This window comes from Antennarius striatus, chromosome 16 (genome assembly GCF_040054535.1).
Source record: "Antennarius striatus isolate MH-2024 chromosome 16, ASM4005453v1, whole genome shotgun sequence".
NCBI classification, from domain to species: Eukaryota; Metazoa; Chordata; class Actinopteri; order Lophiiformes; family Antennariidae; genus Antennarius; species Antennarius striatus.
The window spans coordinates 9,364,148-9,390,705 of NC_090791.1; the positions used below are offsets into that span (position 1 = coordinate 9,364,148).

General features: G+C 39.8%; 1 protein-coding gene across 1 annotated transcript in view; it reads left to right on the forward strand.

The window, feature by feature from the left end:
- Positions 1-26,558, forward strand: part of LOC137609849 (alpha-1,6-mannosylglycoprotein 6-beta-N-acetylglucosaminyltransferase B-like) — a 48,780-nt gene that overhangs the window by 10,839 nt on the left and 11,383 nt on the right. The window contains exons 3-12 of the mRNA XM_068337184.1: positions 1,708-1,852; positions 5,070-5,179; positions 6,419-6,492; positions 7,350-7,517; positions 9,686-9,850; positions 12,585-12,754; positions 21,385-21,516; positions 23,277-23,410; positions 24,222-24,352; positions 25,673-25,678. Of these exons, the coding sequence (XP_068193285.1) occupies positions 1,708-1,852; positions 5,070-5,179; positions 6,419-6,492; positions 7,350-7,517; positions 9,686-9,850; positions 12,585-12,754; positions 21,385-21,516; positions 23,277-23,410; positions 24,222-24,352; positions 25,673-25,678 (1,235 nt within the window). The remainder of the gene's footprint in view (positions 1-1,707; positions 1,853-5,069; positions 5,180-6,418; positions 6,493-7,349; positions 7,518-9,685; positions 9,851-12,584; positions 12,755-21,384; positions 21,517-23,276; positions 23,411-24,221; positions 24,353-25,672; positions 25,679-26,558) is intronic.

Genomic DNA, 26,558 nt, shown 5'->3' on the forward strand with positions numbered 1-26,558 from the left:
GTCCTGCTGTCACTATCAGGAAAAATTGTTGAATGACTTATGAATTATTCATAAGGAGACTTCTTTTGGCCAGTTTTTTGGAAGATATTTGAGAAACTGTGCCGAGGAAAAGCAGAAAATACGGCAAAGCAATAAAAGGCAGAGATTTGGTCGAATATCTGGGTTCTCCTTCACAAAATCCACTTTGGTGGAGAAGTATACCATTGCAACTTGTGTTTTTTTTGTTTTCTGATGTAGCTTTCCTTTTCTTTAAACTTCAACAACTTCAAATACACACTGGTTTGCACACACACACACACACACACACACACACACACACACACACACACACACACACACACACACACACACACACACACACACACACACACACACACACACACACACACACACACACACACACACACACACACACACACACACACACAAACCAAGAAGATTCCTCTTTGTCCTTATTTTATTTACCGGTAGTGTAATAGGATTTCATGACAGAGAGAGTGACTTTAACCCCAGGCAGTGATAAATGAACTTTGACAGGAGAAGTGAGAGCGCACACAATGCAGTTTCCAAAGCCTAATGCAATTGATGAGGGAACACTGAGAGGTGAGGCTTTATTTTTACTCGTAATGCCCAAGAACAAAATGAGGCTGTTCTTGTTCGTGTTGTTTTTCTAGGGTTTTCACACCAGAAATCCACTTTCGAGTCCCACGAGTGGAATTATTTTTCTTGATTATTTGAATTCCCTTCATCAAAAATGGTGTCTTGCTGCAGCAAATTCTATGCAGAGCCTTTTGGTGATTTTGTGTGGTGATGCAATTACATGTTAATAATTAGTCTTTCCATTGTGTGTGGAGGTTTTATGCAGGGATCTAGACTATACTTGAGCATAGTGATGCAGTGTCAGACCTATGTTGACCTAAATGCTTGTATTTGCAGGTTTTTTAATTGACTAGGTGTTTGTTAACAGCATTATTCTTGTTTGCCACGAGTCGGGCCTGTAATTATTTGAGCCTAGCGGGAAGATAAAACCAATCCCGTCATCGCCCATTTCTGTGTTTTCCTGGAAAGGTGGCCCCAGGAGAGTGGTTCATTTTGTCATGGATAAAAAAGTAACAAAAAACAATACAAACTGTCAAAAAATCAGACATAAAATAAATTAGTTTCAAATGTGACCTTTAGTAAGTCTGTAATATGTAGCAGGTTTGTGCACGGACATGACCGGTATTGTAAGTCACATGAGAAGGAAAATATTTGAAATTAGAGGAACAGATTGTTTTGTTCTGCTGACATTATGTTTGATTTGGACAGAGATGCATTGTACCATACCACAACACTGTCAGACTCACATCCACACTTAATTTCTCTTTCATTTACCCAGCTCCTCACCACATGACTCTTTTCTCTAGATGGACACTTTTTTTCTCCATTTATTCTTCATCTTGCCAACCTTGATACCCAGCAAGAGGAAATGCACTGACATTTCCCTAAATAATATTTTTAAAATGTGCATTTTATTGAATAAAGCAATTTAAATGTTATACAAAAATGAGTGAAATCTATGACAAGCTATCAGACTCTTATTTTCTTTTATTTAAATACGTCTATATATATACACACGTAATATTACAATAAGAGTCCTACTACTCTCTTAGCAAAAATTACTATTATTGTTAAATGTCTTAAACTGTCTGCCTGTGTCTCTTCCAGTGCTCGGTGGTCAAGAGTCTCGTGGGGTGCTGAAGAAAATCAGTGACATGCTGGAGGTCATTATGAAAAGGATGGATGCTCTGTCCAAGCTGGGTAACACCACTGATACCCACAGGCTGGATGAGCTCAGCTCAGCCCTGGACAGGTATAAAATATGGGTTCCCAATGCCCATTTCAATTCTTATGCCTGTCAGATGTGTTTTTATGCAGGTACAGCTTGTGTTACCTGCTGTCTTGTAAGTTTGATGTCTGAGGAAGACGTTACACTACCTGCAAAAACATCAAGTAATTTTAGTAGACCGGTGAAGACCGTACTGTGTCCTTCTCCTTCTTGATGACTAAAAGAACTCATAGCTCCAGTTCTTAAGAGGCACTTGTCAAAAACTACATCTCAGTTAAAGAGGTACAGTCAAGATGGTGTGTGTTGTATGCTTCTATCTGTGGAAACACATTGAAAGTGTTTCTGATAGTTTCTGTCTTTTTTTGTTTTTTGGTAGGAGTTGACAAAATAATAAACCCAATTAAAATGCTCAGTTACAAGTTGTTCTTTCATTGTTAGAAAATTGGAAAAAGTCTTCCCTTTTAGTAAGAGCCAGGACAGTCTGCCAAATGATCCTCTTTTTCACTGATCAGGGAAGATTTACTATTTTATATCAGCAATATTGAAAAGTGTTGGAAGCGATGACTTCAGTGTTACCAGAGGTGATGTAAAGATACTAAAAATCCTGGTTGCATGGCAGCGGCTCAAAATTCTCAAGATTGAATTTGAGGCAAGCTGCAGATTAATCCAACGAGGTCTCCAACCAAGCAAGTGGGAAAATGATGAGTTTATTTAGCATGTTAATATATTTTTAAAAAAAGATAAATATAAAGAAGTAGAGAGGAAGCGGACCAAGTATGGTGCCCTGAGGCATCCCAGTAGGGCCGGTGCATGCTACGGAAAGCTGATGTTGAAGAAAGGGATGTGTTAAAATAAACCTCATTCCTCTCCTCGGGCAGCCAGAGAAATGAAAGAGGCTGTCGAATAAAAAATAAGATGTTTCTGGACAAGCTGAAGCTGCCGGGGCTGAGATGTGGGTGCTCTGCAGTTGTCTTGGCAACAGACCTTGCTCTCATGCCCCCACTGGCTCCTGGTTTGAGGAAAGGAAGCCCCCTTCTGTTTCTGCATTTACTGTTCATTTCCCTTGTGGACTTCATCGTGCTCTTCCTCACTCTTCATGAGTCCACTTCAGTGGAGCCCATACTGCCACACACAATGATAGTAAACATTTATCAAATATTAAAGGCCAAAAGATAAAAAAAATTTGCTCTATATTTGGCCATGATGTTACTGTTGGTAGCATCAAATGATGAACAGAGACTTGAAAGGTTCAACTCCTCTTCTAACCCGGTATCGCAAAAGCCTAATGATTTATCAATATTATTTAATTAGTTAAATAGTAGTTAATTGTTTTACATCCCTTATGGACATACTTCATATACTTCCGACCAAAATTTAATTGGCCAAAATTGACTAAAATTTAATGACAGTGAGAGGGTCAAACTGTTTTGAATAAAACATGGTGTAAAATTTTATCTTTTGCGGTTAATCTTAGAGTTCAGGGATGTTGTCAGGCAGCAAAACCTCTCCTCACCGTTTGTGATCATTATCAACCAATCAATGACCTTTTGTTTTTTAACATCTCATAGGCTGTGTTCAGGCTGCTGGCATATCGGATTTCCTTCAATATCCAAATCTTTTTTTCAGAATTTTTTTTTAGACTATTCACACTGTTTTTATCAAGTGTCCAAATGTGTCCTGGCTCTGTTCAGACTGGGCCGCAATATCGGCCGACAAACATGAAGTTTTGTTACCTTAGCGTATTGGCAATATCACTGTCTGGTAGAGCTGGAGAAAATCTCACACACACCAGACGTTGTCAATTTCTTCCGTTTTTTACCGCTCCATAATGCGCGACGCTTTTGTTTCTGGCACCTTGCTGTCGCGTTGCAGATGAGACGTCACGGTCCGCCATATCTGATCAAAGTTTTGGAGCTGTTCAGACTGAAGACGCATCTGTCCATATCTGAAACGATGCCGAATGTAGTTTCAGTCCGTCCCGAAAATATCGGACATCATGTGGTGTGGAACTGCTCAGACTACAAACATGATATAAGATATCAATCTGGATTGGCTAAAAAAAGGATATGGGCGACTAGTTTGAACAAGGCCTAAATATGGGATGGATAGGATTAATTTGTACATATAAACACATTTAGATTGTTTACCGAAGGCACAAAGGCAGAAATACACGCTTCTTTTAAGAAATTATTTGTTTCATTTTTTATCTGGCTCAGAACCACTGTTTGGGTTTTCTGATTTTACATATTCAGAAGTAAGATTTTGTTTGTTTACATACTGTATAAAAAGGAAAACATAGTTGTTCTATATTATATTAATGCTAATAGAAAGAATGGCAACACTGAATTCATGACGGGGTTAGACTTATTAGTTATTCATTAGTTTGTCATCAAATGCCATACAGACAAGAGTCGCACTGCAAAAAAAAACTAAAAGGGACAGTTCACCCAAAAATATTTTTTTTGCCTACCTGCAAACATTTTTTTTAATATTTCATGAACATTATACAATCCATAAACCATTAATAGAGGTAACGGCAGTGCATTCCTCACACCTATTTGCTTTCTGTTCACTCTCACTCATCAGTTTAGCTAAAATCTCTCTTCCTTTTGGTGTTTGCACCTGAAGTCATGACTTGTTTCTGGTCAGACCGTGAACACAGCAGAGGGTCTTGGCGAACTTGAGATGAAATTGGTTTCTGAGGGAGTCTTTTACTAAAGCTGTGACTGTGGACCGCATACAGCTTCAATTAAACATTCGTTTTCCTTTTAACCATAAAAAAAAAATCTTTTCTGAGTTTTTCATTCCCCCACATGTTTTTTCTTCTTTGTAAACATGAGTTACTCACTCTTTTGCCAAAAGCTTTTGGGCCACAGAGGTCAAATTCAATGAAACATATTGTAGCAACCTGAATGTCTTCTATTTTTATTTCTCCTGTTTGAAAATTCTGATTTTTTTTATCCAAACAAATAAATGATATGTCAGTTTAAAAGCTCTTTCTATTTCACGCCTCATTATAGACAATTAGCATTTCTTCCACCACTTCACTCTCATTGTGAAGTATGAAAGGACAACAAAAGATTTGTAAGAACTAAAGAACTAAGAGACACAGAACTCCAGTTTCTTTTGAAAGCATTTGGTTGCAGTTTCACGACATTAAGAAGATGTTTGTTGTTGGAATATTTTCAACTTTTCCCTTCCTGTTTGTGTGTTCTTGTATTTGTGTGATGTACACCATCAGGATCCAGCCCATTGGACTGGTGGAGCGGATTCAGGCCATAGCCCAGAATATGTCTGATATGGCAGTGAGGGTAGAGCAGATCCTGCAGCGCAGTTTGGCCAACAACCGAGGTATGGTTTGTTTTGCTTATTTATTTTTTTAACACACGCAGCCTCCATGCTGCCCACTTAAAGGCCTTGAGAATACCAAATACAGTCTCCCCCGGCCATTTCAGATTCATCCATTCTGGCGTTACGTCTTCTCTCCTACCGCTTAAGTCAAACCTTGATCTACTTTAACACTTGAATGCAGTTTATGTGTCTCACATGCTTTTGATGATCACATAGAAGATGACAAACATTCGCATCACATTACCCTTTCAAATAAGCCACAGTCAATCAGACGTAGTCCTCCTTTGTTGTTGACAAATATTAACCACATGACTGCAGGAAATCTGAATCATTAGGATGAATTATTGCCTTGTTAATGCCCCCCAGGACTCTCTCCTTTCTTTATAACCCTTCATTCACAATTCCCTCTGTGAGCACCAGATAAAAATTAGACAATGAAATTTAATTCACAATTTTCTTCTTCTTCTGTGCCCTCCAAGTTGTGCTTTGTTTGAAAATTATCAAGCCTACTGTCTCATTTAAATGTCACCATGTAATTTCTGTTGTCATAATGTCTGATATCATTTATATAAGTTTGATCTGACCTAGCATCATAAGAGGTCTGTAATTGTCATGCAAATCAGAGAGAATGGTTGGTTATTATGTCTCTGATTGTTCTCTGTCATACATGACACGACGCTGGTGGAGGAATTTAAAGTGCTTTTTTAATTCGGCTCTACCACTGCTGGGCATCAAGGAGAGCAAAAGAGGGGAAAAGAAGAGGTAGAGGCTGAGGGGAAAAGGGGAAGAGAGCAGAAAAGATGGAAAGAGAAGCAAAAATGGAGCAGTGAATGGAGGCCAGGCTTTTATAGGAGCTTGTTAGTGAGTTGTAGTCTCTAATGTATGCTCCTCATCCCAAAGGCAGGAGGATTCATGCTTTAATGTAAAGGAATGCAGACAAATTCCCAGAGGAAATACTGTTAAGATCTGTTTGATCAATAATCAGCAGAGAGACCGAAAGCTACAGAACGTAAATGTAAATATAATTCATATGGAGCTGGCCATTAAACGTAAACTTGCCAAAAAAACAGATATATTTGAGAGCTATTTAAACAATATCATGCTATGATTTTATCAATAAAATATATAAAACATATGTGTTGATGTTCTAACTGAACAAATCCAAGTAACTTTTCTGATGATGTGTTTGGTCTGTATGTGCAGGTTTTGATAAATCCCTTGCATCTTTCTTTTCTTCAGTTAGGGATGGAGCATTCGGACAATGTGAGACTCCTAAAGATCCCCGTTATCCGGATTGTCTTAGCAAGATGGATGTAAGTCCACATATCACACTTAAGTCCATGAAAATTTCTCAGACAGAACAAATATCCCATCTTCCTGTGTTGGTGCAACATAAATAGTGTTGAAGATAACAGGATGTATGAAGAGGCCTTGCGGAGAACTGGGATGTGTGAGCAACAAATCTCACTGGTCACAACCATTAATGTCAACCTATAGAAACACTTCATGCGTACGTAGTGCATAAATTGTCTATCAAACCAGTAGCAGAGAAAAATGTATACAATGAAAGTTCAAAATGAGCGTCTTTATATTAAGTTGTCTTGAAATAATCAAGGAATTGTAAGAGAAGCTTGATGTTTGAAGTCAACTTGTTAATATCTTTTCAATATATGCCTGCAGCCAAGAGGCACGCATCAGCAGTCTCCTTCACATGTATGCTAACGTGACATATGCAGGGTGCAGTTTGTTCATTCTGCTGGATGAACTTCATCCTCAGGGGGTATCGAGGCTAAGCAAAGGTTTAAGCCACTGAGGTTTTCCACTGCACTTACATGAATGATGCGCTGATGAGCTTCCTAGTAAAGTGCACTATTAAGTCATCCAGTTAATGGCCACGACCACAAAATAACAATGCATGGATTAAACCAAACCTCAAAGACAGAAACCAGTGTTTTCTCTCAATTCTTTGTCTTTATCTACTCATGAGCATCCCATAATCCCATAACTCAGTTATCTACATTAGCGGTTCCTCAAAGCATGAAAGGTTCTTCTACTCAGATAACAATTTTTTTTAAATGAAACCTGTTTTTTTCTGCATGTATCTCACAAGAGACTGCTCACGACCAGTACTGTGATCTCAGCCTCAAACACGTGGATCTTTTCCTTGCAGTGGATGCGCGCCCGTTGGACCTCAGACCCTTGCTACGCCTTTTATGGTGTGGATGGATCTGACTGCTCCTTTCTCATTTACCTGAGTGAGGTGGAGTGGTTCTGCCCCCCACTGGCCTGGAGGAATCAAACTGCCACACCAACTTTGAAGCCTCCGCCTAGGAGACAGGTAACCTGATATGCCCCTTCAGTTTTTTATATTTCCAACCCAACCAAATCTACAGGCCACTGATGTTTTTCTAGGCTTTGGTTACTGCCTGGTGCTAATTTTGTGCTCTGCTTAGGGGTAAAGCAATACCACAGGACTGACGTTAATGCAGTGCAGCCTGTTCAGAGCAAGGAGATGCTCTTAAAATAATTACTCACTTGATAACATAATAACATGTTTTTCATGCCGACAATTCAGCATTTAACGGTAGCAATGGTTCTAAATTGCTTGCCAGCGAGCAAACCGTTGAACAAATCAGGTCAAAAATGTGTTTTTTCTTGGTATGTAGAGCATCTTTTAAACATCTGCATTTTGAGACGGAAATACTCAAGTCAGAATGAATTATTCATTTGAGTCAGAATGACTCAAAATAAAGGTTTTTAAATGGTAGTACCTTCAGATATAAGCTGCTCGACATAAGAGTTTTTTGAGACGTGAGTCGTCGTTCTGTCCCCAGTTTTGTCCTACATATGAGCAAAAATCCGAGGTAGGAGCCATGCTTCGGGACACCACCGGTAGTTGATGGATGGATCCAAAACCAGCTGAGACCAGATCTTACTTTGTTGACAGAGTAAAGACATCGCTCGTGTGTTCTCATAACTTTTCCATTTCTTTTTATACTTAATTACATATAATTATATATGCATTTTTTGATAATTTAAGGGGTTTTGTGCTTTTTGACAAGACTGGAATGGATTAAAACAATTTTAGTTGTTTTAAATTGGGAAAATTTGTTTGACTTACGAGCACAGTCAAGGAATGAATTAGACTTGAATCTCAACATACTACTCTATGTCCTTTTTTTTTTTTTAAATTACTGTCCCATTAACAGTATTGGAAGAAGAATCACCAAACAAAAGAAGCTATCTTGCTCTGTAGTTATTGAAAGGCGGAATAAGACCCAACTTCCTTTTAAAGAAACAAATCAAACTGGTGATCATCTGTGCTGAACGCTATAGTGAGAGCCAGCTATAACAGGATCAAACAGAGTTATTATTTGTTCATTTTTCCATCAGCAGCTATTGGAAGAATTTGAATAGCCAGTTACACAATGTCTGTCATGGTTGTGACTGTCATTTTCATTATTCATTGCTGTTCGCCTCCCTGCACCTTTTCATTGTTAATTTCAACACTATCCACATGATGCATAGCACCTGCAATCGCTCCTCAAGGTCTCCCCAAAGTTCAGACAGCCAATCCAATCTGCACCCCTACATTCTGCTCTAATTGCCAGCCTGTATTCACTTAGACAAATCCCAAACCTTTCCTTGAGAACTTTGCATTATGGTGTGCCTTACACAAGTTGCTCTTGTGTGCAATAACTCATTTGCATTATGAGAGAATGATCCAGTTCTCCAAACTGCATCTGGCTTTCAGAGATCCCCACTTTCATTTTTAGTGTTTACATGTCAAATACTGTTTGTGGGGATTGTTTATTTTTCTGTATTTGTATATCCTCTGTGCTCCCTCGTGCAGTTTCCTACATTGATTAATACTTACACGCTGATATTACACTGTGATCCGGTGATTATGGTAAAATGAAAGCAGACTATTTATCAGGATGATCCAGGAATCCCACAGGCAGCCTGTCTTATAATAGCAGATAACAGGATATGACAGGCTCTCTGAGCTTTATTCACTCTTAACTGCTTGCAATATCTGTGTAGAAAACAGCATTTTAAATACATTTTACTAGCCTTCCACTTCAACTTGAGGTCCTATCTGAATTTTAGATTTGAATTGCAGCCTTTTCTTTAATATTTCCAGGTCTAGAATCTTTGTATGACATCCAAATAAATAAGTGAAACACTGGCTTATGAAAATGTCTCATCACCTGTTTGGCATTTCCAGATGATTTCTTGCTGCTTCCTGTCCTTTTTTATCTTGCTTTTTCGTGTTCTTCCTGTTCTTTTTTACCACCTCATTTTCTTCGTACTTCTTCCTCTTCTTCATGTTTCCTCCTCCTTCTGTTTCTTTTTATAATTCCTGCTTATTGCTTAATCTTTTTGTTGCATCTTCTTGTCTCTTATTTTTGCTTCTTTCACTTCTTCCTCTATTCCCGTTTCTACTGCTTCATCTTCTTCATTTTTACCTTCTATTGCTTCTTCTGTACTGCTTCTGTCATGCAGGCTGTTTTCCAGTCTGACATTGGGAGTCTGCTGGAGCAGGTGGGCACTGGGAAGGAATCGCTGAGCTTCATGAAGAGACGCATACGCAGGCTGGCGGCTCAGTGGGCTTCTGCTGCTCGACGACTGGATGACAAGCTCCGCAACCACTGGAGAGAGCAGAAAAGGGTGAATATCATTCATTCTGCAATGGACTGGAGGATGAAAGTCCTGGATAAGAGAACAAATGTGTGCCTGGGTGTCATTTAAAAAAAAAAATTGTTGTGGCTGCAGATGAGGAGTCAGTGGAAAGTCTTTGACTAGATTTCAACAGATTTTCTTGTTACTTCTTCATCTCTAGAAAAAATATTCCTCAGCACTTAATTTAATAAAAATGTCTTGGTTTTGGCATTAAAGAAAGCAACATGTTTTGGTACAAACATTCATCAGAGCCAGACGGTTGCTTCATACCCACATTCAAGGCTGCTAAATTACAGAAACAGCTGTGACATTTTGTTGGAATAACATTTTGTCTTTTATCTTCAGCTACTCTCTGTGAATTGCAGAATGTTAAACAAAGTTAAACACTGAGAAGAAAGTAGATAACGACACAGAGGAACTCCTGACAGGCTCTGATTTGTTTTGGTGCACTTCTCTACTTGACATTTGCAGGGACATTTCCACAAAGTCTCAAAGAGCACCTCCTGCTGGAGTAGACAAATGATGAAATTTTAGTGATATTAGATCCCTCCTTGTGCACATGTTAAAACATGTATTATTCATATGATAGTGCACCATCCATGTACTGCATCTTCTTACAAATAGATACAGAAAAGTATCCTCGAGATGCCTGCAATCAATGTCGATTTGTTGCATTAAAAACAACATGCTTGACCACTCTACACCCAAGGCACATCATTCTGTCAAACTCTCATCCTGTGATTATTATAATGTATGCAGGTTTACATTTCACAGTGAAGTGCCTTGGCTTTGTTTTATAGATGTCAGTTTCACCTAATCTCATTACACGTGTGGGCAGCTGGATCCTCCAGAAGCTCAAGTGAAACGCAAAGAATCAAAGAGCTTCATTTGTAGCGTTTTGCCTTTTTGTAAGCGAGCTGACAGCATCCTGGTGTTCATCTGCTTCTGTGGTTTCATCAGTTCCTTTCATCAGCCAGGGAGGATAAATCACAGCCTGTTCTGTAAATAACATTATACACTCTTCCCCAAATGCCTGTCTCTTCCCCACTGGGAGAGAGCTTTGTTTATTGTAATGGAGTGTTTGACAGTTATGGTTACTGTCCATTTAACAGACCCTGCAGGCTTGACTTCCATTGCTAAAACACGAGCCCTGTTGAGAAAACAGACACAGACAAATTTGTAGCAAAGACCGATGCTTTTGGAACATCTCCGGTTGCAGGGTTGTTGTGTTTTTCTTCGAGTTTGAGTTACTGTTTGCTTTTTTACTACATTTCACACAAAATTCTGCTTTTAATAAATACCGCAATTTCAAACTTGTGTAGGATGAAAAGATCACCATGTATATGTGTGGTGTAGTACGGCCATGGTTTTGTGATGCTCTGATGCTGCTTTGCTTCCCCGGGAAGTGGAAAACTGCAGCCTGTCGAAGTATCAGAACATCCAAGAAGAAAACCAGAAATATAAGGGAATATGGGCTAACATTCCTCAGGACTGTTGCTAGAAGCTTGGTTTTGGATAGATAGATAGATAGATAGATAGATATGTGCGTCATGTTGTTCTTGGTCATAAAATTGTCTCTACAAAGTGCTAGAGATGCTTATTATTAGAGAATTAATCACTTTGTGACTGCAATTTTTGGTTAAACGTCTTTTTTCTGTGACATTTTGGAAAATACTTCTTTGACTTGGTTATTGAACAATTGATTGAGAGAATATTTTGCAAGTAAATGTGCAGTAATATGTTCGGAATAATGTTGCTCCCATCTGTCGGCAGGAAAATTGTTTCCATTGAACAAGACAGCAGCTTTGTGCACAACAAAAAGAAGAAAAAAAATTATGAACCACAACCCGCGGCGTCTTTCCTGCTGAAATGTTATCTAACATTCAAGCCTGGCTACATGCCTGAACCCTGCACCTCATCAACAAGCAAGGAAGGGAAAAAGCACTGCTAAGGAAAGAGCAATCCCCACTTGTTTTAGTTGTTGTCTAAGCCTGTCTGAGGGCGTTCACTTGCTTATTTCTGAAAATTTATTCTTCATCATCTCCAACAAATGAAAATATCTACCTGGCCAACTTTTGGCGTATGTTGCTGACGTGTGTTTTCTGACATGTAGTTCTCCCACCTGTCAGGTGATGCAGGCTGAGCAGTCTGTTCCTTGCACCGGGGGGACATTCCTTAATAGAGGGTTTTTTTTAGATTTAATTTGTAAAAGGCATTTAGCTATTTCTAGTGAGAGGAACAAAAAACATGTTTGAAAACCTGTTTAACTCTGTCAGATACATGCTGGAATAGTCAGTGGTGGAATTTTATGTTTTTGAATTGATTCCATTTAAACCCTCATTAGTTTTTATGAAATAAAGTTTTGTTGGCATATAATATGAATCAACATCTGTGTGCTCCAGCACATTCAAGAGAAATGTGAATTCCCTGTGGAGAGAGGGGCGAAGAGTTGTTCCGAACTGTCACAAGGGTTCATTCTTTCATTCATCATCAAATCCGCTTCCATTGCAGCATCTGGTGAAAACTGTTGCCATAAGATTCCTGATTAACTAAGCCAGGCTGAACATGGTCTAAATATAAATGTTCAAAATTGGTTGGATATAAAATTTTGTGCTCTACGGAAAATATGCTAAAATATGCATTTTGCATGAACAACACAATGTAGTAGTGCACTCCATTTTTCATTTGTCTTTACTTTTCTCGCTCTTTCTTCTTTGTTCAGATTCTCGTTCATGTGGGCTTTCTGACAGAGGAGTCTGGAGACGTCTTCAGTCCCAAGGTGCTGAAGGGGGGTCCTTTGGGTGAGATGGTGCAATGGGCTGACATCGTCACAACCCTCCATGTGCTGGGACACAACCTCAAGATCTCGTTTTCCCTCAAAGAGCTCCACGGGTAAGTTTAGATTCAGCTTACTCTTCTTTGATCCACTTACTTTTAAGGTCTAGGCAGAACTGCTCTCATTATTGTGCAGTAAAATATCTTTGTTTGATGATGGTTAGAACATCTCTGCAACAATTATCGGTCATTTTACAGACATGCAAACAATTGTCTTTAGAGTATTTTGAGCACAAATGCTTTTCTGTCTCTACCCATTGCTCTGTAAGTGAAGAGCAGTCCAATTGCAGGTCTGCCAACCCTTGTGCCGTTTTCAATCACCTTTAGCCACTCTGAGATAAGCTATCTCTCCTTCCTGCACAGCGTTGTTTCAGCCCGAGGGCTTGACAGCATCGCTCCAGTTTTTCCGCCTCCTTCCTGCATCCGCCTGCCAGCTCCAGAGTGATAACCTGCTCCCTGAACATAATCACAATCATAAGTGCTTATCCTAATGGACAACTGCATCCACGATGCGTCTACCAGTCAGATGGATAGGTTCATCTGAAAATGATGATTGAATGATGATTGTTACCCTGGCGTCTTCAGAAACTGGTTTACGTATTGAACATTTTTTGTGGCATCACAATTGCTTCAGCTTCAAACAGGCTGGTCAATGAAACTACTGTTCTATCAAGATTCTATAAGAGGTTTGTTAGATTTTTTTTCTTGTCATTGAGCAATATAAGGCCAGAAAAGACTGATTGACAACAGTGTGCGCTTTTTCTTGAGTATTGTATGTATTCATTGCTGTAAAGAAGTAAGACGATGCATCGGAGCTCCACTTTGATCTTAAATTTCAAGTCATGAAGAAAAGCTTCTTTGATTATGAACAGACTGGGGGGAGATCAGTGAGGTGGAGAAGACGGTGTGGTGGGAATGCTTCTGCCAGCCATGCTATTATTTACCCACTAATTGGTGTCATGGTGTATTGAATCACTGCATCCTGTCTCAAGGGTGAAAACAATTAGAAATGTAAAAAACAACAATTCTGAGAGAGGAGTTGACTCCCAAAGAAATCGGCTGAGGACAAGGCGATTTTATCTATGAACTCCTATAGTCCATGTGTTTTAATCTGTGTGTTTATGCTGCAGCTGCTACTGACAGTTGATTTAATTATCAAGATTATTTGAGTTGATTAACGCAACACAATACACATTTGTAATTATGTGTTAGACCTGTTTTGGTTGGTATTGGTCATAAAATTGTCATGTTGGGAAAATATGATAGAGGGGGGAAATTGAAGAAATCTTTTTCAGTCTCCTTTCATATTCTCTCTTTGCTTACAGCCGTGAAAACACAATCCAAGGTATATATTACACTTTTTTTTTTAATGAGATTCTTAAATTGCTCTGGTAATGGCAAACACAAAATGTCCATAAATCTTCCTTAGTGTTACTATTAATGAATATAAAAGGGTAGTTGTCTCTATCCCTTACTCTCCCACATGCTATTAAATTGACAAATCATTATGTACGTTGTGCTTCAGCAGATTCCTCCAGGCTTGTATCTATTTACACTTCCTACTCTTCATTTTCCCACCCAGGCTTTGGAAAGAAGCTTAATATTGCTGGATGGTCTCCTGTGGTTCTCATGTGCGGACAGGATTGGTGATAAGTTAAACCCAGATTAGCCACACTTGAAAGCTCAGTAAAAGTGGGAGCTCTGGGTTTGCATCATATAATTGCCTCTAATTGCCAACATTCGTGCTCTCCGGTGGCTTCTTTGAGTCATCGCTTTGGCTGGCATCCTCCCTTTGCTGTACAGCTTTGACAAATCACTTCTCCTCACACATCCCTCCTTCTGTCTTTCTCTATAGCAGCATCTCAAACTTGTATTTTCCCACAGATGTTCCACTGTGGTGCTGAACACACTTTCCTTTTTTCAGTGTTAGATGTTGCACAGCCCATGCTTTTCTCAAGCACAGTTTATCAAGGACTTTAATTGAAAATAACACTTGTGTAGCAAAGCAAATGTTATTTATTGTTGCAGCATCATGTGAATGGATAGTCACCCAGTGACTTTTCATTTCATAACATGAGCAACACAGTATTTTGCATCCATATTTCCCAGAGAGGCACCGACGGTCATGACCTTTGAGTCATGACTGAAAGGACATCATCTCAGCTCCAAGCAGCCTTAGAGATAGGGTGAGGAGCTCCGTCACCGGGGAGGAACTCGAAGTTGAGCCGCTGCTCCTTCACATCGAGCGATGTCTCTCCGCTGGCCTAGGAACACCAACCAATCCCCCCTAAAGAACTGGATGAGGTATGGGGGATAGGGTTGGTTGGTTCCCAGAGAGTTGTTTAGTTGCTTGGAGTGACTTTTACTTGTCCCTTGTGGTCTTATGTAAAATGCATCACAATTCTTAAAATAGATTACATTTCAGAATATAAAGGCCAAATTTTGCAGCAACCTTGAGATCCGAACTTTATGAAAGCTTTTCATTTGACAAATCACTGAAGGATAATTCTTTCAAAATTATTATTATAGATTATTAAACTATTAAACATACTTTTCCCATAAAGATGATGCAAAGTGACGATGAGTTACGAATCCCTCAGGAAGACAAAGGTTAAAGACGAATTCACGTAAAGACAGACTGCATGAAATGGAAGCACCAGCTTTCCTGGGTTTACTGTAGCTGAGGTGGAGACTGAAGTGTTGTGACATCATTTCTGTCACCAACACCGGCCCCTGGAAAGGGCTCTGTGGCAGTTTGCACAGCAGCAAAGACAGCTGTCACTTCCGCTCAGGGATCTCCCCTAATCTCCTCCCAGAGCGACATGGGTAATTACCCGGCAATACAACATAGTGCATCAGCACCTGTGGGTGGAGATGGGCAGGATGAAGTGAGAAAATGGAGAAGGGAGAAAACAAACAGGGTAGTGGTGTTGCTTCAGACGGTTCAAGGTCTGCCAGAAGAGTGGGGAAGAACCCACACTTGTCACTCAGGATGTGTTATGATCCAGAAATGAACAGAAAAGAAATAGCGATGTTTTAACTCTGTGTCACACAGGATGGGTCCCTACTCCGACATATAATCACTGTTTTCACATTATAATGTGTCTCAGGTGCTCCCTCTTGATTTGGACTTTGACTTGTGCTGATATGCATGGACATTTAGTTACGGTTGTTCATTGCCAGCCCTGACCACTGTGGAGCAGCTGACAGAGCACATTAAGACAACCAGCAGGTAATTTCATCATGTTTCTGCCCTATAAACATGCAGATTGCCTGGAGAGTGGGATCGTTTTAGCTGAGAAATGTTTTACAAATGTTAAACCAGGGGTCACTTTCACTGTCGTCCACCAGTCTAAGTGAAAGAGCTGGATATAATGACAGGACTTAAAAAGCAAACAAACCTGAAATTAAAACCCAAAAATGTACCTCACTTCTGGGTTGTACTGTCAGCACCTCAGTTAATAATTACCACATGCTTCACATCTACCATGTTGTGGGGGGGGGGGGGGGGTGGATAACAAGGATCTGGAGCTGCCATTTCACCTTGAATGATGATGAAGCTCATGATGATGCTACATGTTCGGAGGTTGACAGGTACGACTCCATAGATGGATCTGAGGGTGAGGAGCAAGGGCAGATTAAGCTTCCACATCATCAGCGCACCAACAGAATCTGCCTTGGCTCTGGGTTTGCATGTGTCGCAAAAGATCGGCATTCCATGGAATGAAGTAGTTTGAAGTGTTTTCAATGAACAATCTGGATGTGTTAACATGAAATCTGTGCAAGGTCGAGTTTGTGGCAAATGAGCTGGTTTGTTCATAGCGGTATCTTTTTTTTTGTTCTTCATCCTGCTGTCCTGTGTACTGCAGTAGTCGATTAACATTCCAAACCTGATTCCCTCTGATTCACAACAGTGCCACATCAACCGCCACCTACCCACCCACCCCCCGCCGCCCATGTCATTCCCCTCACACAGCAAGCCCTCAGTGAACTCTTTGACCTCATCATCACTGTACATCTTTCTCTTCCAAAGCCTCCTCCCTGCTGAACATGTGCCCTCTTTCTTTTAAGAGTAATGCTTTGGGCCTGTGGAGCGACTTGCATTGATTCGTGAGGGGATCGTTCTCTTTCCATGAACTGGTAAAGTGCCTTTTTGCCAGTGAAAAGCAGTGAATCAGTGTTTTTTTGCACTATTTTTCCCACAACTTATCTCTACTCTTCTGTTCAAGCAGGTCCTTAAAGTAATTCTCAATGTTTTTTTGCTGGTGTGCATCTTTATTTTATCTTTTTATTGAGCATGGTCATTGAATTTGCTCATTCTAACTCTTTTCTGTGTGAGCTTGGTGAAGCGTATGCCTCTCTGCCAACTGATGCAAACCCTTTCGGAAGACACCTTTAGGAACATAAAGTCGTACACAGTGGCATATATTATTAATGCAATGAATGCGGGCAGTCTGATTCATTCTCAGACGACTCTGTGACTGCATTTTTAATATATGAAGAGAGGCTTTGTTTCTGCTAGTCAGCACTGAGCATGCTGAGAGATGCCTTTATTCTGTTAAGACTAACAAAACTACATTTGCCATATTCATTACATGAAAAATGTGCCACCATTATGCAGTAGTATTGTTCTTTTATGAGCGTTAAAATTATAGAGGCTTATGCTGTATCAGATGTTGTCTACACATAAGCTAGCAGGATATATTCAATGTTGGTTTTGCCCAATTCATGGGATTTGTTGATAAAGACAAAAAAGAGGCATCCTCATCCTTTAATCTTCATCCCATAAAAGAAGATAAAGTGCCTTTTCATGTGTGCATACTGTAAAGACGTACGCTCATGCATCATAGTGCAGTGTGTGTACATGCACTCTCATTTTCGAGTTCCTCGCTCCTTAATGCACTTTAATCCCTTTACTCTTCTCTTAAAGTTTGCGGAGATTTGCATACTGTATATCCAATTAAATCTCTGAACAGCCACAGCTTCACTGGATCTGAGAGCAGTCGAGTCAGACACACTTCTGCACTGACTCACTGTAATACATCTGCTCTCCCATTAATGAATGCCACCATTAAACTATTGAGGGTCCATACAGGCTATCCGTCAACTTTGAACACACACAGCGAAACTGCGCACAAACAGACACACTGAAAACTCATCATTTATGCTTATATTTTAAATAACACACACACGCACGCACACACACACACACACACACACACGCACACACACACACACACCAAGTGACGTATTTAGCATATGCGAGTGGGTGTGTGTGTGTGTGTGTACTAGACACATTTTAGTACAATGTGTTCAGTGTTTTTTTTGCTGGTGTGTTTCTCTAAATGCTAATATCACTCCAATCTGAAATGGCATAAATATTTGATGGATTGCCATGAAGTCTGGTTTAGACATCACTGGACCCTCTGTAAGGTAGTTACATATTGCACAAATGATGTAGTTGGATATTCAAATTCAAGCTGGTTTTCTTACAATGTCTCTTAATGTAATAACAAGCAGTGTTAATTGGAGAAATATGATGTATATTGTTTAACAGCCACCAACACTTCAGCATTCATTTTTTCTGCTCTATTGTCTATGCATTGGTACGCTGTAGCTTACGAGCTACTGAATTTTGACAAAGCAATATCTCTTGTAATGAAAACAGGCACACTTGTCTGATTGCCTTTTTACCAGGATTCAGCTGAAAACGGAGCGCTCTGAGGCTGAACTGTATTCTCTCTTAGCAGACAACAAATGTATATCTCCTGTCTTGCCTGCTTTTGCAAACATGGGTTTGTTTTGTGGCTGTTGTCTGGTTTTATTCACGCTATCTTCTTTTCACTTTATCTAAAGTGATCGATGCAGTGGTTCAGATTTGACAAATCAAAGTGTTTATGTACAGACAAGCAGACATGTGAACATGACATTTCAAAATTGATCACATGAGCATGCCGACATCAATACACTGACAATGCAAGAATTGTGTTGAGAAGGTTTGAGAGACTGAAAGGGATCATCAATATTAACAAAGAAATTGCACCCCAGAATATACGGACAACTGAGAAGTGTATTAGTAGTTACCTGCTTCATAAGTCTCACAGATTTGCACACAGACGATAGGTGATTCAAAATATTTTAAGCATAATTGAAGTATTAGTAATTTTTTTTTGGAAATTCAAAAGACATAACCTTTGTGGGCTGACACCAGTGGAGGAGGTGGCAGTCTCTACCCAGGGGTGTTTTGGGGTGCTACAACACATTCACCACGTGCTGCCAGGGGGATGAGCCTCCCCCACCGGTCTGGCACTAACTCAGAAACAAGAACTTCAAGTAATTTCTTCAAAGTAATACCAGTTGATTTGACAGTACACTACAATTAAGAAAATGTCTAGCAATTAATACTGTATTGTACCCCGAAGAGGCGAAGCTGTAGCTGGGAGAGGTTCATTAATGGCGAGATACATGAGGTAACAGCAGGGAGTCTAATCCGTACCTGAGGTCTAATAATAAAGCTGCTCTTAACAATAAAATATCCTCCTACGCTTTTCTGACCAGAGAACACATGGCAGGAACAGAGAGAGGGAACAAACAAACAGGTGTCTTACATAATCCAGCCTGAGGCTGTGTTCACCATCACTTAATAGGATATTGTACTTGCATTACCCATCACACTGGTTTATTGTTAGCACGCAAGCAACTATCAGCAGTAACCATAATGTTCAGCAACAAATACAAAATTGTATCTGACGGTGGTGCTTAAATAAAAGTCTCAAGATAAAAAAAACTGATTAGTGGAGCATCATTTATACTCCACTAATCGCAATGGATAAAACAGCAAAGGCCATTGAGAGCGCATATATGTGTGTGTATATATACACGCACGCACGCACGCACGCACACACACACACACACACACACACACACACACACACACACACACACACACACACACACACACACACAGGCATACATACATACTGTACAAAACAAGATGTACAATTAAGGTGCACTCACAAATGACATTAAGAGGACAATTTCAGAATATTTAAAAATGGATGTGAAATTTAGAGGAAAGCCACGTAAATCCACCTGCTTGTTGATAGGAATAAAAAAAAAAAGTAATACATGTCAGTATCATGCACCTGCTTCAGCAAATCAAAAAGTCTTTCTCTTGGTGATTCATCGATCTAGGGGTCAATATAAATTCATAGTGATCCATCCAGCTGTTGTTCATACATTTCAGTCTGAAGTGGCAGACAGACTGACAATGTCGTCCATGGAGTTGTGTAGAATGATCAACAACCCCAAGAGTGCTTACAGTGCAAAAGGAAGGAAATAGGATACAATAGGAATTGCTATGACTCTCTTGAAACTGGCGTTTATGTTGTAAGTCCTTGAATGGCATCTTGACAAACGTAGATTCAGGACAAGTAAAAGGACCGTTGAAAGCTTGTGTTCAAGGTATTTCATGTCTTTTTCTACCTCTCTTTTTCACCACCGTCTCACAGCTACACACACACACACACACACACACACACACACACACACACACACACACACACACACACACACACACACACACACACACACACACACACAAACTATGGAGAATAGAAGACAAAACATCTGTGAGAAAAGTAGGACAGTCCCATAGAAACTGAATATTCACCTGTTTAGATAAAGTGTTGTGTGGGTTTGTAATGTTTCAGTTCGTGTAGTTTTTATTGAAATACAGGTACAAATATCAGACTCACGTACACTCGTTGATATAAACAACCGCACGCTGCTATGTCCAACTACTGTAGTTCCCCTTTCTGCCTCAACCCTCCACTGAGCGGAACGTTAACACTCCATAGATTAAGATTTCACATCAAGTCACAATAACTCAGCAAATATACTAAGACTAAGTGTACTGTAAGACTAAGTGAACAGTTTGCCGTGATGTCAGACTTCATGTGGGTTTCCTGTCAACGAGTCATCTGCTGTGTTTCGTCCTTTTATCCACATCTCCGTGAACTTCTGAGCAGGAAACAAGTGCACAATGTATTCATGTACAATGGACCGTTCACCAACATCGTGACTGTCAACAATTTGGGTCAGGTTAGGGTAATGTAGGCAGCTATGTAGACTACAGGCTTCCTATAAGAAAACATAGTCACAACCTGCCTGTTATTTCATTTTTTTAAATTATTGACAGGGTTGTCCCTCTGTAAGAGCTAAATGATGTCAGAACTGATGTTAACCGGGTTAGGTTTCTACCTGGAAGCATTAACCGCTGAAAACTGAATGTTTTACTATTTGATGTTAACTATTGGTCGACTAACCTGAGAAATTTAATGGAAATTTAATTGTGTTCATAAGTTGAGGACTACCTGTAGTATAATCACAATATCATGTGGGCTGGTAATCATGACTGGTTTATCATAACTATCAACTCAATAAAGCTCACTAATGTTCCCACACTGCTGCTTTGGGAGACTCCTCTGTGAAGATTGACTCATTTCTGCAGGAATGACAATACTGGACTTGAGTAGTGATATTGATTAAATAGATGAAGGAAGTGATCAGAAAGGACTGCAGTTCTCTCAGAGCCAGTTTAAATGCTTGTTATTGCTAATGCTTTCTCCCCATCATAGTGAGTTTGGCTCAGCTTGAAACCTGAAGCAGATCTGACCTGTCTGCAGGTTTTTGGGGGTCCCTCCAGGACGAGGAAGCTGCCCTTTGACAGGACCTTTGCCCTTTGACCTCATCTACACCGACTACCATGGCCTGCAGCAAATGAAGCAGCACATGGGTCTGTCACTGAGAAAGCACAAGTCAGTCTTTTGCTCTCTCTTTTTCTGTGTGTCTTGTCCAATACTGTCATTTTTGTTTCTTCACCAGCTCTCTGCAGAGTGTTTGTTCTTTGTATCAAATTATGTTACTGGCAATTTCCTTCCTTGTGGAAATGCTCTACTATTGACTTATTGGTTGGCTGGTGTTACAGGCAAGAAACTCCACTGTGCATCAGCAGAATTCTCCATTTGGAGGGATCCAATTTGGCCCTTCTGCACAGCGATCAATCAAGCAGGTGCTCTTTATATGCATCACATTGGAGCCTTGGTTAGTTGTCTATTGAAATGAATAAGGCAGCCTTTACAGTATACCAGGATTTTCCAGAGCTTTCTATTATTTTTTAAAATTATTTTTATGACTTAGCAGGACTGAAGCAGTTCCACTTTACAAGAAAATCATTCTTATTGCATTTAGCAGAGTGCGTTGTTTAATCCAATCAGTCTTTGTGTAAAATCAAACCATAATTGAAGTTCTTTCTAACAGCCTTAAATCTTGTGGATTCCAATTATTTGAATTGTTGAAATAGTTCACACATACAAAATAGTTATAATCATGGTCCATGATAAGCAATTCTTCAGTCCACAATGTACTTTCAGTATATGAGAAAAGAAACAAGCTGCATACATTAACAGCAGAGATTCATATTTCAGATGATCCTTCTGCATGTTGGCTTGTAAAATGAGGTGCTGGCATAGATCTGGTGAAGACGTCGGCTGATTTGGTCCAATGGGGGCGGCAGTGGCTCAGCGGTAGAGCGCGCGGTAGAGCGGGTCGTCCAGTGTTTCAAAGATTGGCGGTCCGATTCCCGCTCCCGCACAAAAAGAACACCTGGAGGTGAGCTGACAGCGGGAGGTGTCAGCCCTGCATGCGTACAGGCCCCGTGTGTGTGTTTGTGTGTTCAAGGCTTGTACACACAAATATATGCATGATTTGATTTGAACTAACTAGAGTGTGCTACTAATTTCCCTGCGGGGATTATAATCAGTATATAAAATAAAATTTAAAAAAAGTTTTTAAAAAAAAAGTCTACAATCAACCATTACTTCTCAGCTTTCTTTAGGTTACAGAGCTATAGTATAATTTCCTTTCCTCCCCTCACAGTCATTAAAGTAGCAGACGTTTATAAATTATATCAACAATAGTTGATTAATTTTTTTTTCTTCAACTCCTCAGTGTGTGCAGTATTCACTGCTATTCAACCACTCCATCTTCTTGTTGTAAACTAATATCGACTCCTCTGTTTCACCAGGAGTTTAATATAATGCCTTCACGTCATCATAAAAGATTTTAGGCCTTTTCATTGTGATTTTATCATCTCAGTGAGCCCTACTGGTGTCAGGTGGTGTCATGATATGTTAGCAGACCCTATGGTGACTGTGACTGTGCTTGAAGTCTCCCTTTAGGCCTTTGTAAACACTGCTCAGTGAACTGTGGCGCTGGTGATTGGAACATGTGTATTTATCACCACTGACATATTTGCAAAGGGAGACAAGGAGACAGTTATTGTGCAGAAAGGAGTCGCTATAGGTCAGAATGAGAGGAATGTGCTCTCCTCCATTGATTTTATGTTGTTGTGTTGTAATTTTACTGCTGTAATTATGCTGATTGATTCATATTGGCCATGCTTGCCTTATAATGAATTATTTCTCACTTCCTGCTGTTTTTCTTTTTTATTCAGAGATGAAACCCTGAGACGACTTTGTTCTAAATTTAGCTCACCCTATTTCTTATTTCTTTCCAGGTGCCACATCCGAGTGATCGACACCTTCGGCACTGAGCCTGCTTATAACCACGAGGAGTACGCCACCCTGCATGGCTACAGGACCAACTGGGGTTACTGGAACCTGCATGGGCAGCAGTACATGACCATGTTCCGTATGTGGTTTTTAATTTACCTTTCCCCTGAAGACGTGCATCTACTCTTGTTGTGATATATTTGGGTGTGTTCACACCTGTGCTTATGCGATGAGCAGACTGCTACCTCATAACGTCCTGAGGCTGCAGCATGAGAAGCGTCGGTGAAACAAACAGCAGAGAACTTGTTTAGAGCAGCTGTGCTTGCGCAGATGCCTGAAGCCACGGACTGTGACCAAGCACCATTAGGCATGCTCACACAGAAATGCTCAAAAACACAAGAAAACACACACAATCATGGCAGATTTGGTGAAATTGGTGGCAGAATAAACTTGAGCAGGGGCCCCACTCTCTCATTTGCAGAGCTTACAGTGGGAGGGATGTCAGCTTTCATCCCAGCTTTAAAAATTGCCTAAAAATACAGTGTCTCTAGCCTTCCCCCTTGACATCCTCCAGATGCAGAAGAGTTTTTGTTGTTGTTGTTGTTGTATCGCTATCATTGATATCGTTGCTTTGTATCCACAGTTCACAAATAGGGAGCTGATGACAGAAAGGCAACATTGTTGTTGTCAGTCATTGTGCCCAGTGAATACAAATGTTTGCATTGTGTGTTAACTGTGTATTGCGTTAGATAAGTATTGCAATATGTGAGTTTTTTTCTGGCATTCTTTTAATTTATAGAACTTCTGCTCTGCTGAATTCTCACTTCGCTTCTTTTCTGTATTCTCCAGAGCACTGTGGATCCACCACAACTCTCTCAGTTTAATCACTTTTTTTTTTGAGACACGAAATAGGACTGGTAACATCGCATTGCTTTGTTTGTCCTTGGCAGCTCACACTCCTGATAACTCTTTTATGGGTTTCGTGGCAGAGGAGCTGAATGAGACGGAGAGATTGAACATTCAGCGGAACAAGGTTGACAATATGGCTGTTGTGTACGGCAAAGAAGCAAACATGTGGAAGGTCAGTATCACACAATACCTCACGGAAGTACTGCTGTTAAAATGTCAACGTTCTTGAAGCATGTTCTTAGTGTCTCCAAGCAGAAAATTATTTCATAAAGATTAGAATCACATCTGTACAGAGCAGAATAATTTTTTTCTTCTTGTTCGTCAGAACTGGAGCTACAGTAGATGCAGTTTCCAAGAACTACGCTACACCTGACTATTATTATTATGACTACAGAGAAGTCTGTGATTACATTCTGTTAGTGGACACTGTGTGTTTATAATGAACATTAAATAAAGATTACAGTCATAGACACAATGGACCCTACACAGTGTTTTTAAGTGAGGCCGTTTTATGACTCTGCATTTCAAAGGTAAAATTATTGACTCTATGAAGGGACAGAACTGTATATGTGCACCTTAAACATTTGATAGGTCATATGAAAGACTTCCAGGTTTATATCCCATGACTCTATTAACGCTCACATCTCACCATCCTTTCTGAAATAAAATGTTTTCAACACTACCCAACAGTTCCTATTCCTCTGGATGTCACATGCCCCCAAGGAGTTATAATGTGTAATGCCTCGTAAGACTCCCAATTTAACGCCTCATTTAGGGCAATCATTGTACCTATACACCTGACGGAGGACTGGAACAAAGACGGATTTAAGTTAAATGTTTCTACTATTAGCATCTATAAGGTTCTGAATGAATTGGAATAATCAGGATAGTTGTTTTTAGCGTCTATCAAGTTCTTTTCTCAGCAAACCATCACCAAAACCAGGTGAAACGCCCAATAGATGTTGCATTTCCTGCAAACAAGTAACTCCTTCAGGAACCTTGCCTGAAGTGTGATGGTAGAGGAACAACAGTTTTTGTTTGGGGTAAATCATCCCCTCCGGCTACTGGCGAGGTTCCTCTGTCATACTGTACCTTTTGAAGTGTGCTGCAGCCTTCCCTGAGGTTTGCTTCCCTTGAATCAGACTGGAGCTTTGTTCCTACGCTGCCGTAACATTTCTTCCTCTCTTAGCTGCAGTGTTACACTGAGAGTCTGAAACATTGCACTGTAAAAGCCGGCAGCATCTGAGTCTCTCCAGACAATGAACAACCCCGCGATGAGATCAGCGTGTTCTTCCATTTCATTTTGATGTTCACATGAGAGCTTGTGGAGCTTTTAAGCTCCCATGACAGGAAAGAAAGACAAATACTTGATGTGATATTTTCTTTTTTTTCTTTATGTCTGTCTATGCCCACATTCCTCCTCCTCAATCTCTGCTCTCACCCCATTACCATTCTGCATTCATCATCCCTTGATGCATCGTTGATGGATCAGCTTCAAGTAAGTACACCTGCTTTTAATGGGCATCTATAACTTGCCCAAAGTGAGACACACAAACAACACAAACCAAGATGTTTCCTTGACTCATCCCGAAGATTTCAGTTGTGTTCACATGAATTCTTAAGATACATTTTTGTTTAAAAATATGACTCATGCACAGTGACTTGACATGTAAAATACTCTTGACATGTAGAATTTGTCACGAGATTTGTGTTTGAAATTGTTATTAAACTGGTATTATGTGTTCAGAAAATGCAATTTAACATTTTAAGAACATAATGCTGTGTCACTTTAAAGGATTTTACAAAATAGAACACATGAAATGCATTCTGAGATTTTTCTTAATATAATAATGTATCTTAAAAAATGTCCAAAAAATGCACCTAAAGTAAGTGTACTAAAATATATTTGTCATTTTATGTGTATTATTCTTGTCATGTATCTTATGTTATAGTGTAGACTTTGATATTAATGTGGTTGATTTTGTCTAAATTTAACAGTTTATCTTCTTGCTAGCTAAGCTACCAGCAAATAAAGCTCGCTCACTTAACTTGTTTTCTACATGTTGTAAAGGCCTTGAGTTTGTGACTGAGGTCCGAAATGTTCCATTAAATGTTTAAAGCTCTACACGGGCTTCAGTATATCAGAGGGGTCACCATCAGTATCGGCTCTGTAGGAAAAGTAGTCCTTGACTTTGCCAGCACATTTTAATAGATTTTCTGAAGATGCCATGCTGTCTCCAGTAGACCTGCTGAGTACAAGCTCATGTCTACACAATGAGTTCTGATGCTTAGTTAATACAGTCAGGTATTCTGTCAGGCATCACTTTCATTTATCTGGGAAAGGATCCAAATTACAAAAATAAAAAAGATTTAAAAAA